This window comes from Tupaia chinensis, unplaced genomic scaffold (genome assembly GCF_000334495.1).
Source record: "Tupaia chinensis unplaced genomic scaffold, TupChi_1.0 Scaffold000234_1, whole genome shotgun sequence".
Lineage (NCBI taxonomy): Eukaryota > Metazoa > Chordata > Mammalia > Scandentia > Tupaiidae > Tupaia > Tupaia belangeri.
The window spans coordinates 1,707,538-1,720,538 of record NW_006159712.1 but is presented as its reverse complement, the minus strand read 5'-3'; the positions used below and the strand labels follow the sequence as shown (position 1 = coordinate 1,720,538).

The window sequence follows — 13,001 nt, the reverse complement described above, 5'->3', positions numbered from 1 at the left end:
GGAAGCTCCCCCTGCACAAAGCAAGACAGTTGGACTCTCTGTACAATGCAAGGGGCATTGGCCAAGCGTTCATTGAAAATCAAACTTAAGAACAAAGACTGTCCTCTAAGCCCAGTCATAGCTCTGGCAGTAGAAGACACACCCAAGTCAACACTAGGCTCCTGGCACTGGTCAGGAATTCCCATTCATTTAGGAAGGTTGATCTTTACATCCCACCGAGGCTGCTTCAGTGGTTCCCACAGGTCTCATCCCCATCCTCCCTGCTCCGCCTCCTCACCTGGTTTTATCCCTAACTGGGCTCCTTACCCTACCTGCCTCCTCCACTGTTTCTACCTCTCATGCCAGGCCATATTCTGCCAACAAATCATTTTCCCTAAACTGGGTACTTCAGAGGCAGCAGATTTCAGACTGCCTTACCTTGAGACCCTTAGAGAGATCACCCTTCCCCAGCTCCCTGATTCTCTGATCTCCATCCAATAAAGCCCTGATGACACCGCTGGCATTCAAGGTCCTGCTACTCTGACCTTTTGTTAAGGCCGTTCTCCCCAGCTCTTTCCCCTACTCCCCTCCCCTCTTGCCATCTCTGCAGCTCACCCAATGGTGTTGCCCCGTGGGTGTCCTCCTTCCTGCTGCCTCTCTGCACAGTTGCCTGCCTGCCAACCCTTCTGAACTCACGGATCCGGCAAAGCCCAGCCTCTGTGCTCTGTCCGTTAATAACTCTTTGCTCCCTATTTCTGTGAAGGTCAGGTTGTCTAAGTTATGACTATTGTATACCGCCCGGCTTTATACAGTGGGCCCTGCGCGTCCACGGTTCCCTTTACACGGCTTTAGTTACTGTGGGCAGTCATTGTCTGAAAGTAGGCGAGTCCAGTACAATAAGCTATTTTGAGAGAGAGGGAAAAGCAGACCATTTTCACAGAACTCTAAAGGCAATATGTTGTTAAAAACCATTCCATTTGTGTTTTAGTTGCTAATTCTTTAAGAATTATTTAGATTTATGTATTATTATTATTTTTTAATTTGACCAGAGAGAGAGAGAGAGAGAGAAAGGGAAAGTGAGAAAGCAAGCCACCAGGTCTGGGACTCGAGCTACAGTCTACCATATGCAAGTCCAGGGCCTTAACCACCATGCTACCTGCCAGCCCTTGGTAATTTCTTATGCCTAATGTATAAATTAAACCGTATCATAAGTGGGTATGTTTAAGAGAAAGCATAGCAAATGTGGGTTTGGTATACCCTTAGTTGCAGCGCCCACTGGGGGTCTTGGAACAAGCCTCCTGTGGATAAAGGACACTGCTTTTCTCATTTCTGTGCACTTTTCTTTGTCTTCATTTTCATCTAATCAGAATGACGATGATGCCACTGACCTTAGCCATGTGTCAGGCACTGTAATTAGTACTATCCATTAGTTAATTCAGGTATTTTATTACATCCCTATGAAGTAGACAGCATCATCATAGCCATTTTAAAGACGGAAAAAACTGAGGTTTAGAAAGCCGAAATCACTTACCCAGAACCATACATCAGGAAAGCGGCAGAGCAGAGAGAGGCCGTGACATACATGGGGCTTATATTTCCCAAATCCGTGCTGTGACCACTGCACCCCCAGCCCCAGTGTCATCTCAGTGGATGCTGGCTACAGGCAATGACACAGCATGCTGCAGAGAGGACATGTCCTGTGGGGCACTAATCCAACAGGATGGCCAGGACTTTCGAGGTTGAATGCCTTTGGAAGCCCCTGCACGTCACAGCCCCCCTCAGAGAGTCCCAGTGCACCTTAGATCACAGTCGAGGCTGAGACACGCTACAGCAGCACAGCTGTTAAAGTTCTCAGACTTATTTTTGCAAGAGATATCTATTTGGTCCACCATTCTACCACCCCACTTAGGGGAAAGCTTACTCTCAGAGGAGTAATAGAAGAGTTTGCTGTGGTGATGCCACTCTGAGAGGGCACTCTTCCCACTCAGGGAACAGCAGAAGCTCTCTGGTTCCAGAAAGGTCAGTGACCAGCTGCTGACTCTGCAAGGGCCCTGCAAAGAAATCAGGCTCAGAGTTTGGATGGAGAAAGAGTATCTGGCCAGCTGGGGTGGAGAGAATGGAAGGGACCGCCTGGACAGTGTTTGAAGCAGTTTGAAGTCTGCTGTCTTTTAAGGGTGGAACAAAGCCTGTGAAGTTAAGAATGCATGGGGGTGCACAGTGAGATGAAGGGCCTGGTACTTACCCTCAGATCCACTTTGGAGGCCAGTTGGTGCTGTAGAAGCATTCCTGAGAACAGGGAAACACCCCAGGTGTGAGGGTATGTGGTGTCCCAGAAAGAAACAAGACCCCGTTATTGTCTAGATTGTGGCCTGATAGACGCTGGCAGCCTTGTGCAGTTGGGGCAGTAGGAGTGGCCTGAGGGCAGTAAAAGAATTTACCAAAAGGCAGAAATGCAAACAGAAGTTGAGTTTATTAGAGCTTAGGTAAGAGGGCCCAGAGCAAGACCTGAACAGGTCCCTGCCTTGTGGCAGAGAAGGTCTCCTTTTTTAAAAGAAAATTATTTTTTTAATTTATTTATGTATTTATTTATTTAGTTAGAGATTTTTGCTATAGGGCACATGTGCTCACTGGAGAGACAGAAAGTAAGAAATCACCCTCCCAGGGGGGAATGGCCACACCACAATCCTTTCTCCTTCATTCTCCTCTTGGAATTTTGGGCATGCATGCACATATGCATGTGAGTTTCAAGCTGCCAGGTCTGGGACTTGAACCATAGTTGACTACGTGGGAGTCCAGCGATGTAACCATTACACCATCTGCTGGTCCCAGTTTTTATTATTATTTTCTAATTAGCTAAAGGGCACGAGTGCTTATCATAGAGAGATAAGAAAGGGAGAGAAAGCAAGCCACTAGGTCCAGGACCTGAAACATGGTCGACCACATGGGAGTCCAGCACCTTAACCACCTGTGCCACCTGCTAGAGGATCACATTTTAAAGTTTTGATTGTAGGGAGAGTGGAATAAAAACTGCAAGCTTGAGTATAGATGGGGGGCAGTCCATATCTCAGGAATGAAAGGCATCTCTCAGCTGCAGGTAATTGCCAGAGGTAGTCCCAGGGGTTCCCGAATGTCTATTTCCTGTGTTGTAAAAGCTTGTCTTAGGGGCTTTATCCTGGGCCCTGTTCATTAATCTGAGGAGGTTTGCTTGCTTCCTTAGGTAAGGCTCATCCCGTGCTCTCTTCATTAATTGTTGGTTTATTTATTTTCTTATGGACTCTCCACCCCCTGTATCTTCAGAGGCTCAACTCTAGTGGGATTTTCCTCCTCTAAATGGCTTCCCTATGATGTACACCCACCTGTTTCCTATCTGTGGGGTCATCCCTTGCTGCAGTCATGCGGTCACTGTAAGCATGCTCCCCAATTGCTTCTCTTCACTGCTCCCTTATTGAAAGAGACAGTGCAATCAGGCTGACTAATGGGGCAGTTGCCCATGTGGAAAGCAGCTGGTGTGCTTGGAGGAGCTCAGCTGCGAGGAAAGGCAGGCCCAGGTCTGGCTGTGGTCACAGCGGACAGCAATGAAAGTGTCTTCAGGAAAGGGGGATGGCCAACCCCTGCTGAGTCCCTACATTCCTGATGGCCAGAAGCAGCGTTAACCTCAGAATTGGGGCCTAGAGCCCCAGAGGGCTTGTGTGCAAACTGTTGTTAGTGCATGATAATGAAATAATCAGTTCAGAGAAGAACCAGGTGCCCAAGAGATGACAGGGATTCTTGCTAAAATTTGGGTTTCTAAAAGGAAGTAGCAAAGACAGGAGGGGGATTGCTCTTGGTTTATACCAAGTCCTGTAGATGGATGCCATTGTCGTGAAATTCTCTTGCTTTCTCATGGGCTCTTTGGTTTCTTTGCGTGAAAAGATCCTGGACACATTTTGACTAAGGCGTCACATTTTGGGAAAGCCTTTTCTGCTCCCTGGGCAGTGGTCCATCGGGATGCAGGACACAGAGATTTGCTCAAGCAGTGTGACAGAAGCCATTGGACTCTGAGTGGCTCAGAGGTCTGGGGCTGGAGGAGAGAAGGCCCTACAGCGTTCTCTCTGTCTGCTCTGAATTTCTTTTGCAACCTCAATGCCAAAGTGCCTTTTCTCCTCCTCTATTCTGAATCACAGAGATAGTTGGTAGTTTCCACTGATAACCTTTCCCTCTCATGAGTACAGCCCAAGAGGGCCTTGCATGGTCCATGCTGTGGCTGATGTGGCCCAGTCAATGTGAAACACATCTTTTCCTGCCTGTGTGGAGTTGTCAAAGCACTTGTCTCACAGGGCACAACCACCCACTTGCAGGCCTGTCTCCTGCACTGGACTGTGAGCCCATGAGGATCAAAGGTGGTCTCTCAGCCCTGAGCCCCCAGCACCTGTCAAGTGCCTGGTGTGCATGTGGTAGCCACTGGATTGATGTTCTCAGAGTAGCTGGAGGCCCTCATCCCACCACATTGCAGGGGGAAAGCCTCATCACAAGGAGGAACATTCTAGTGAATCTTTTTATAACATAGGGTAATGAAGATGGCTAACCATCTCTTGAGTAATCCCTGGGAAGACCAGCATCCTATTGCCTAGTTCTTTGTAGAAAGAGAGAGTGTAGGGACGGTGGGAGAAGAGAGCGGGGGAGTCTTGCAGTATAGGGACTGAAGACTGTGGTTAGCCCCAGTGCAGATTGTAGAAGGGACTGTGTACCAGTCAGCCTAAGGGTCTGACCCCGCCCCCCCAGCAAACATGAGACCACAGACAGAAACTCTCTCAGGGAAGGAAAATGTGTCCTTTGGCAGTAGCTCCTAGAATGCTGCCTGGAACAGAGTAGGTAGGCAATAATTGTATATTCAATGAATTAATGAAGGGAGATATCAGTGTCCTAGATTCCATTGAGGCTGCGTCTTGGCATGCAGTAGGGTGGTGACTTATGGTTTATAACATAATATGAAAAGGTCAAATTAATTCAATAAACATGTATTTGAGCATCTCCTGTGTTCTAGACACTGTGCTTTGGCATCAGATAGACCAACACTTGTAAAATGAATAAACTGGGGTAAGTTATTTAACTTCTCTTAGCCTTAGTTTCTTTATCTGTAAAGTAGGTATCATAATACCATTATGGAGTCCCAATCTAAGCTGTTCATAGGGATGGACTGAAGCAATTAGAAACCAGACAACTCAAGGAAAATTAGGAAGTACTGACTCCCACAGGCTTCGGTTCTCCAGGACAGTCTTGTTCAGCTTCCTCCCTGTTCTGCCTCTGCCCACCCCAGGGTAACTGGCATTTTGGTAACAAAATGCTCACTTAGAGTTTCATCCCTATCATCTCTCAACCATCAAGCCTGGGACACCACCTCTGCCCTTTCCATGTCAAAGTTGGCACCACACATGGGAAGGAGAGCTTTTGTTTCCTAAACTTCATACACGGCAGGGCTGGTTCCCACCAGAATAATTCTAGGTAAATAAGATGATGAAAATGGTCTGGACGTCCTGAGACAGCAGGAGAGACGGCCTAAGCAATGTAGGACAGTCATGATGCGAATGTGCCGCCTGGGATGAGCAGCTTCTGCTGTGGGGGTGGGGTGGGGTGGGGTAAGGAGTAGATGAAGAGATGCAATCATGGCGCTGAGGGTGAAGGTGGGATTGGAGAAGTCAGGGCTGCATCCTCATCTCTGCAGGGCAACAGAGTTGGGGTGATGCCTGTCACAACAACATGGGGAGAGTATGCTTGGGAGAGGCTTCTTGTGTTGGTCCCTTGGGCTTACCTCAGTTTGAAACCTAAGTCAAAGGCCTATTTTGTCTTAGTCTCCTCCTTTATAAAATAGGATAACAGTATCTGCCTCCCTTGACTGTGGTAAAGATTAAATGAGATTCCGATGTTAATGATGATGACAAGGACAGTGCAGTAGTGACAAAATGTGATGATCCTTGCTGACAGTCACTGGGCACTTACTATGTGCCTAGTGCCATGATTGGCCTTTTCCATGTGTTTTTCCATTAACTACTTCTTTTATTTTTTAAAAAAAGAATTATTTAATTTTATTATTATTATTATTATTATTATTATTATTATTATTTTAAAATTTGACCAGAGAGACAGAGAAAGTGAGAAAGCAAGCCCCCAGCTCCAGGACTCAAACCACAGTTGGCCATATGGGATTCCAGCACTTTAACCACCACACCTCCTGCTGGTCCCTTTCATTAACTTCCATAGCACAACTATGAAGTCGGTTCTATTCTAAATCTCCATTTAATAGATGGAAAGCTAAGCTTTAGAGAGTTTTATTAACAGCCCAAAATCACACATCTGGAAAGATAAAGTAAGACTCAACCAAGTCTACTTAGTGCCAAAGCCTATGGTCATAGCCATTTCTGAGCACAGGGCCACCCTGGCGTGGTTGGGTGAGACCTCAACTCTCTAAGCCACTGCGAAGGCTCAGGCGTGCGTGGCATCAGCTCATTCCCTAGCACCCTGTAATTTCCTTCCTGGCAGGCTTTCCTGTGACCCTGAGACAAGTGATTATTTACCCCATCTACTTTTTTGCTCCAAGGAGATGTTCATCTTACCAGGAGGAATTGTGCCAGCATTTCCCAGTGAACTACTTAGACAAGAAAAAAGAGAGAGAAAAATGCTGGTTTTCTCCCTTAGAGCTGCTTTCCAGAAACACTCAGCAGTAATAACAATAGCAGTAATAACAAGTCAAGTTTGCACAGTGCATGCTTGAGCGTACGTACTCCACAATGGCCTTACATATAAAATCTCTGCTTCTCATAACTGCTCCGTACTGTAGGTCCTACTGTTAAGTCCATTATATTGACAAGAGGTCGACAAACTATGGCCTGCAGGCCAAATCCATTCTGCTTCCTGCTTTTGTAAATAAAGATTTGTTGGAATAGAGTAATGCCAATGTGTTATTGTTAGCTGCTCAAGTTAAGTCAGCAGAATTGAGTAGTTAAAACAGAGACAGTTTTATCCGCAAAGCCTACAATTGTTATCATATGACCCTAAAAAAACAAACAAACAAACAAACAAACCACTTTGCTGGACTCTGGTATAAATCATGAAACTGTGGATTAGAAAGACCTACCAGCTGGGCCAGCCCCATGGCCTGGTGATTAAGGGAGTCAGATCCCACATGGCCAACTGCATGATTTGAACTCTGGTCCCAGCCCAGCAGCCTGAAAATCACATTGGGCAGGTGTGTGTGGTTGCCTAAAATCCTAGGATAGAGAAATAGAAGAGAAGAGACCGTGGCATGACCGTGGCCATTAGGGGATGCCTTCCTCTCCCTCTCTCCATCTCTCAATCTCTCTATGGCAATCACACACCCTCTGACAAATTTAAAAACAAAACAGACCAAAACCAAAACCTATTATAACTTTCCCAAAGTGGCAGAGGTACCAGAAGAGGAGGGATTTAATGTCAGGCAGCCTAACATTAAAGCCTATTCTCATAGCCCTTCTTTCCACCCTGGCTGTGGCATAGACATCCCCAAGCATAAGAATCCCCAACCCCGATACTGGATTATCCTTTAGCACCAACAGAATGATTGACAACATGTGTCATATAAGAGGTGATTCAAGTAGGGAATGCAGTCTAGGCCCTTGTAGTTAGATCTCACTCACTCCTTCCTTCCTTCCTTGAATTCTCTACTCAAGTTGACCAGCTGTCCTCGTTTATCTGTACAGTTCCACCACTGCACCTTTGTTCACATCCTTCACCCCTCTTGGAATGCCCTTCCTTTTTATATTTTTTACAACCCTACCCATCTTTTTGAACCTGGTAGATCTGCTCAGCTGTGGCAACTCTCAGGAAGTCCTTGCACATCTGTGTTGTATCAGCACAGTCATCTTGTCCCTTCCCATGACCCAGAGTACACAGAAGTGAGGGCACAATGGCGTTGTGGGTGGTATGTGAACCCAAGGGAAGAGTGAATCTGGTTTCTATCTTTTTATCTCTTAATTGGCCCAATCCTTATACACCGAGAGGAGCCTGCCAAAAGGTCTCTGCCATTCACCTGAGGCTTCAGACCGGTCACTGAAGCTCTCGGAGCCTCCGCCTCTTCATCTATGGTAATGACTGACACTTCCTGAAGCTTGTGCCCAGCAAGGGCTGGTGGGCTAGCTGGTGGCCGCTTTTCATGCATCGTCGCATTTAGAGGTAATCCTTGACCTCCAGACCTCATGGAGTATTACAAAGACTGAATGTGAAGAGTCTCAGTTAGGAGCCAGGAGTCCCCAAGGCCTCTCTTGATCTTAACGACCTTTACCAAGGCTTCTCATGGCCCTTGTCATTGGAGCATGTTCTCAAAGGTTAATTAGAAATTTTGCAGGAAGATGAAAAGGGAAAGGGTGTTTGAAGCAGAGGGCACAGCATGTGCAAAGGCACCCTCTCCTGGTACCAGTTTCTTTTTGAATGCTAAAACAGTGGCTGTTAGACTGCATGGTTCTTCAGAGTGGGTATGATATTAAAACAGCACAAACCATTTTATATTACAGTCATGTAAAAGAGACCCAGTATAACCCTTCAAAAAGATATGTTGAATAAGCCACAGACCTCGCTGAGTGAAAACACTTCTGGGCATTGAAAGTAGGGAGATAAAACATTCTCCGACTTCAAAGCATTGAGGTTTGGTGGCACTGCAGAGAGATGCTGGCTTTCTGGTCACCTACCAGACTGACAGCCAGTCATCACCAGTCTTGACTCTCTGAGGCCTGGCGTGTGTATTTTTTTTGCAGGTAACAAAGCTCCATAAGTATATTTACATATATTCATCTATATAGAGATAGATACCTGTATAGAGATAGATACATGTAAATATATCTATATAGTTTCTCTAGATAGATAGTTAAATATACATATATAGAGAGAAGCTTGTGCAAAATAGAACTAAAGTATGGGTTTATTTTGGTGCAAAAAATTTTTAAAAATCTATTGTAATATGCATTTTTGAAGTCCCTTCATAACCACACACACACACATACATATAGACATAGATATATACCACAGCCTATATACATATATGTGTGTTACATACATGTGTATAATGTATACACACATATACATGTATGAGTTTATGTAAATATCACAGCTTCAGGTAGGACTGAATCCAGGGACTCCAAAATGGACCAGGTCTCGGTCTCTTTTCATGGCCTCCTCTCTGCTTCCCTCTGCACTGGTGTGCCTCTCAGGCAGGCTGTCACTGTGGTCCTCTTCAGCAACCTCAGCCTTACAGCCTTCCACCTTCAAGTTGAACAGAAAGATTCTTTTTGCTTAGAGTTCTAACAAAGCCTCCGTTTGGAATCTCGCTGACTTGGCATAGGCCTTTATTAACCCAGGAGTCCAGAAGATGGAATGTAATGGTCAGGAGCGAGGTCTGCATCAGGTCTCCATAGCTGGGGCTGTGGGGGTGTCATCAGCCCACCTGAGCCCCACAGGCCGAGTGTCGGGCTGATGTGATCATCAAGGTATGGAGGAAGGAAAGCCGGGCAAGCAGGATGGTGATTGAAGACGCAGTGTTCATCCACAGTCCCGTACCTGCACATGTGCTGTGCTTTCTGCTTGGAATGCCCTGTTCCTTTTTATCTTCCTGCAAAATGTCTATTTAACCTTTAAGAACAAGCTCAAAGGGGCTACGAGAAACCTCTATGACTCCTCTCCTCTCTCTCTCTCTGTCGTCATCTCCCTTTTTCCACCTCTTTCACTTCCTCTTCTCTCCCAACTCTCTGCTTCAGCAGTTTTCACTCCTGTTCCCCTCCACACTCTGGACACTCCTAAAAGGCAGACATGGTATCATATTCCATTCTCAGACCTTAGCCCAAAACCTGGGTGATGATGAATGCTCTCTATAACTATTAAAATAATGCATTGACCAATCTTAACATTCAGCCTTCTAATGCTATTGTCATTGATTTTCATTTCCTGCCTCTTCAGTTTGAAAATGAAATCATCCTCAAGCTGGACCATGAAGTGGAAGGGGGCCGAGGAGACGAGCAGTACATGCAGCTGCTGGAGTCCATGTAAGTCCGCAGTGTGTGCAGGAAGAGGCCCGAGGGCTAGTCAAGGCTGGAGGGCGCGAGGCTCCGAGGCTCCAGATGGCTCTGTCCTGCCTGGAGACCAGTCTAGAAGCTCATGAGCACTGGGGAAACTCCACTTTGGGGAGAAACCTCACATCTCTCAGGTGGCTATTTCTTTATATTGACAGAATGGGCCAGATAAAAAGAAAGGTCACTGTTGGGAAAAGAGAAATAATCCACAGATGTCCGCTTTTATTATGTCTCAGCTGGGAAGTAATTGTTGCTATTTTCTAGTTTTGTTTTTTTCTTCAATTTCTGACCAATATCGATCACGGCCAGCACTTTTGAGCATGTGCATTGCTTGGATATTGCTGAGTGCTCCACGTAACACCTCCTCCGATCGCATTTGCCCTCTCATGCCCATTGCACAGAGGTGGCTCTGGAGGCCACCCAGAGGGGATAAGCTGGGACATGCACCTGACTTGCCTGACTCTAGTGCCCATCCTAGAGTGGGCAGAGGTTAGTGGACAACCCCCAAAATCAGCAGATTCCGTCAGGACAGAACTTGGGCAGTTTCGTTGAAATGCGAGTCACAAACCATATGACTCATTCGAAGTGTACACATCAGCCACTTTTCGCAAACCCCAGAGATGAGCGACCATCACCACAAGCTGCTTTAGAATATTTCCTCACCCCCATGAAGAAAACCCAGACCCCTTAGGCACCCACTCCACACACGCATGCATGCTCCCTCTCCCTGGGCCCAGGCAATGGCTACTCTGCTGTCTCCCCGTGCACTTACGTCTCCTGGACGTTTTTCAGAAATGGAAGCACATCACACGTGGCCTTGCGATTACCTTCTTTCATGCAGCATGTGTCTCCTCTGTGTTGCACCCTGTATCAGCGCTTCGCTTCTTTTTACTGCCAAGTAATACACCTTAATTTATTTATTTTATGCAAGATGGAATTTATTTATTTATTTATCAGTTGATGGATATGTAGGCCGCTTCCCTTCTGGGGCTATGGGGATTGATTCTGCTCTGCATATACGAGTTGGGTATGCCTCTCATTTCTCTGGGCATCCTCAAGCTAGGAGCATAACTGCTGGGCGGTATGGTAATTCTCTGTTTACCTTCTGCAGAACCACTGATTGCTGTCCAAGGTGGCAGCACCATGTGTAGGAACTTCAAGAAGTGTGTAGAAAATGCAATTAAAATACGGGTTTATTTTGGTACAAAGCATTTTGAAATTATGCAATTTTTCACAACACACAGTTCGCACGAGCATTTTGAAGACCCCACTATACCTTCCCAAGAGCAACGTTTGAGGCCTTTTATTTCTCCCCATCCTTGTCACCACTTGTTAATATCTGTCTCAGGGATTACAACTTTCCTAGTGGGTGCCATGATATCTCACTGTGGATCTGCTTTGCATTTCAACACTGGCTAATAATGGATCAATTTCTCATATGCTTACTGGCTACTGGTGAATCTTTGGAGACAGACGTTGTGTTTTTATTCTGGCTCCATTTACCAGCTGCAGGACTTTGGGACAAATTACACAGCATCCCCAGCCTCAGTATCCCCATGCCTAAAATGGGAATAATAAACTCCTGTGGTTACTCTGAAGACAGAATAATTAGAGTGTCTGGCACCCAGCAGGTAAATGCTTAATAAATGCACTTGAGTCCCTTGGGCCAACTTGTAGTTTCTGGCTTCGACAGCCTTATAATTGCTCCCCTCCCTCCTGAGGCCTTCTCTCAAAGCTTGGGAATGTGGCTCAGACACCCGAATTCTCACTCCCCCTAACCATTTATTCTCTGATTTGTATGATTTCTCTGACAAAACCCTGATTTTAGATTCTTTCTCCAACCCTTTTGGAATATTTTAATTTTAACAACAAAAGCCAACTAGACGCTTTGTACTGACCCCCACGATCAACCCTCCCAACTCCTGTCCCCTTCCAGTCACCATGCACAGCTCTCACTAAACACTAGAAAGCACATGCTGCCCCACTGGAAGGAGGAGCAGCCCACCACCTGCCCCACCGGTGGACGTGAAGACTGATCATCCAAGGGCAAAGACATAATGACGTGTTGCCTCATTCAATGTGTATCTCAAAGTTCTATAAAGGAAATTCTAAATATTGACCAGAAATGAAACCATGAAAAATGGCAATTTCCATTTCTACAAACGGATGGGGCTCTGTGGCAGACTTCAGACTATCAGCAGGATTTCCAAATCCTTCCCGAGTGATTATTTATAGTGTCCTTAGAGTCCAAGAGTCCTTAGAGGTTGAGGAAATTAAAGGGAGCTCATTATTTTTCTCCTGAGATGGAGGTGTGAATGATGGTAACACGAACTAATCAAGCCCAGTTCGGGGAGTCGGGGCTCCATCAGAAGTCCAAGGCACCCTGGTCTTTGCTCTTCCTTTGTCTTTCCCAAGACTCAGCTTCTTTATCTGCTAATTGGGGATAAAAATATTACCCAGCTCTTAGACTTTTTGTTGAGCTTGAGAATAAGAACAGTTATATAAAGTGTTTAGCACAGTGTCTAATGCTGGGTAAGTAGCCTAGACACATTAGTCTTATTATCCAGGTGGGAAACAATGGAATTATTTGAAGCCACAGCCTACCCATCTTTTCTCCTCCAGGCATGTCATTTCAGTGCCCCCTGCCCTTCCTTCGAGCCCCTCCTTCAGAGCACCCACTGGTAGCTAGGGCCCTCTCTGTACAGACCGAGAGCCAGGGCACACAGCTGGGCAAGTGTGTGGGACCTTTGTGAACAGAAAAGGGCTTCCCGCCCTGTGGCAGCTGCAGCCTTGCATCAAGGTACAAGGCTCGGGGCACAGAGAGAGGCCAATCAGCCCTGCCATCCTGTGCAGCGCAGAAACCCCACAACCTTACAGAGCACCCCAAGGCAGAGAAGCCCCACAACCTTACAGAGCGCCCCAAGGCAGAGAAGCCCCACAACCTTACAGAGC

At 46.3% G+C, this 13,001-nt stretch overlaps 1 protein-coding gene across 1 annotated transcript in view; it reads left to right on the top strand.

The window, feature by feature from the left end:
- Positions 1-13,001, top strand: part of DOCK2 (dedicator of cytokinesis 2) — a 445,944-nt gene that overhangs the window by 379,335 nt on the left and 53,608 nt on the right. Inside the window, 1 exon segment of the mRNA XM_014587766.2 lies at positions 9,937-10,022. Coding sequence (XP_014443252.1) covers positions 9,937-10,022 — 86 coding nt within the window.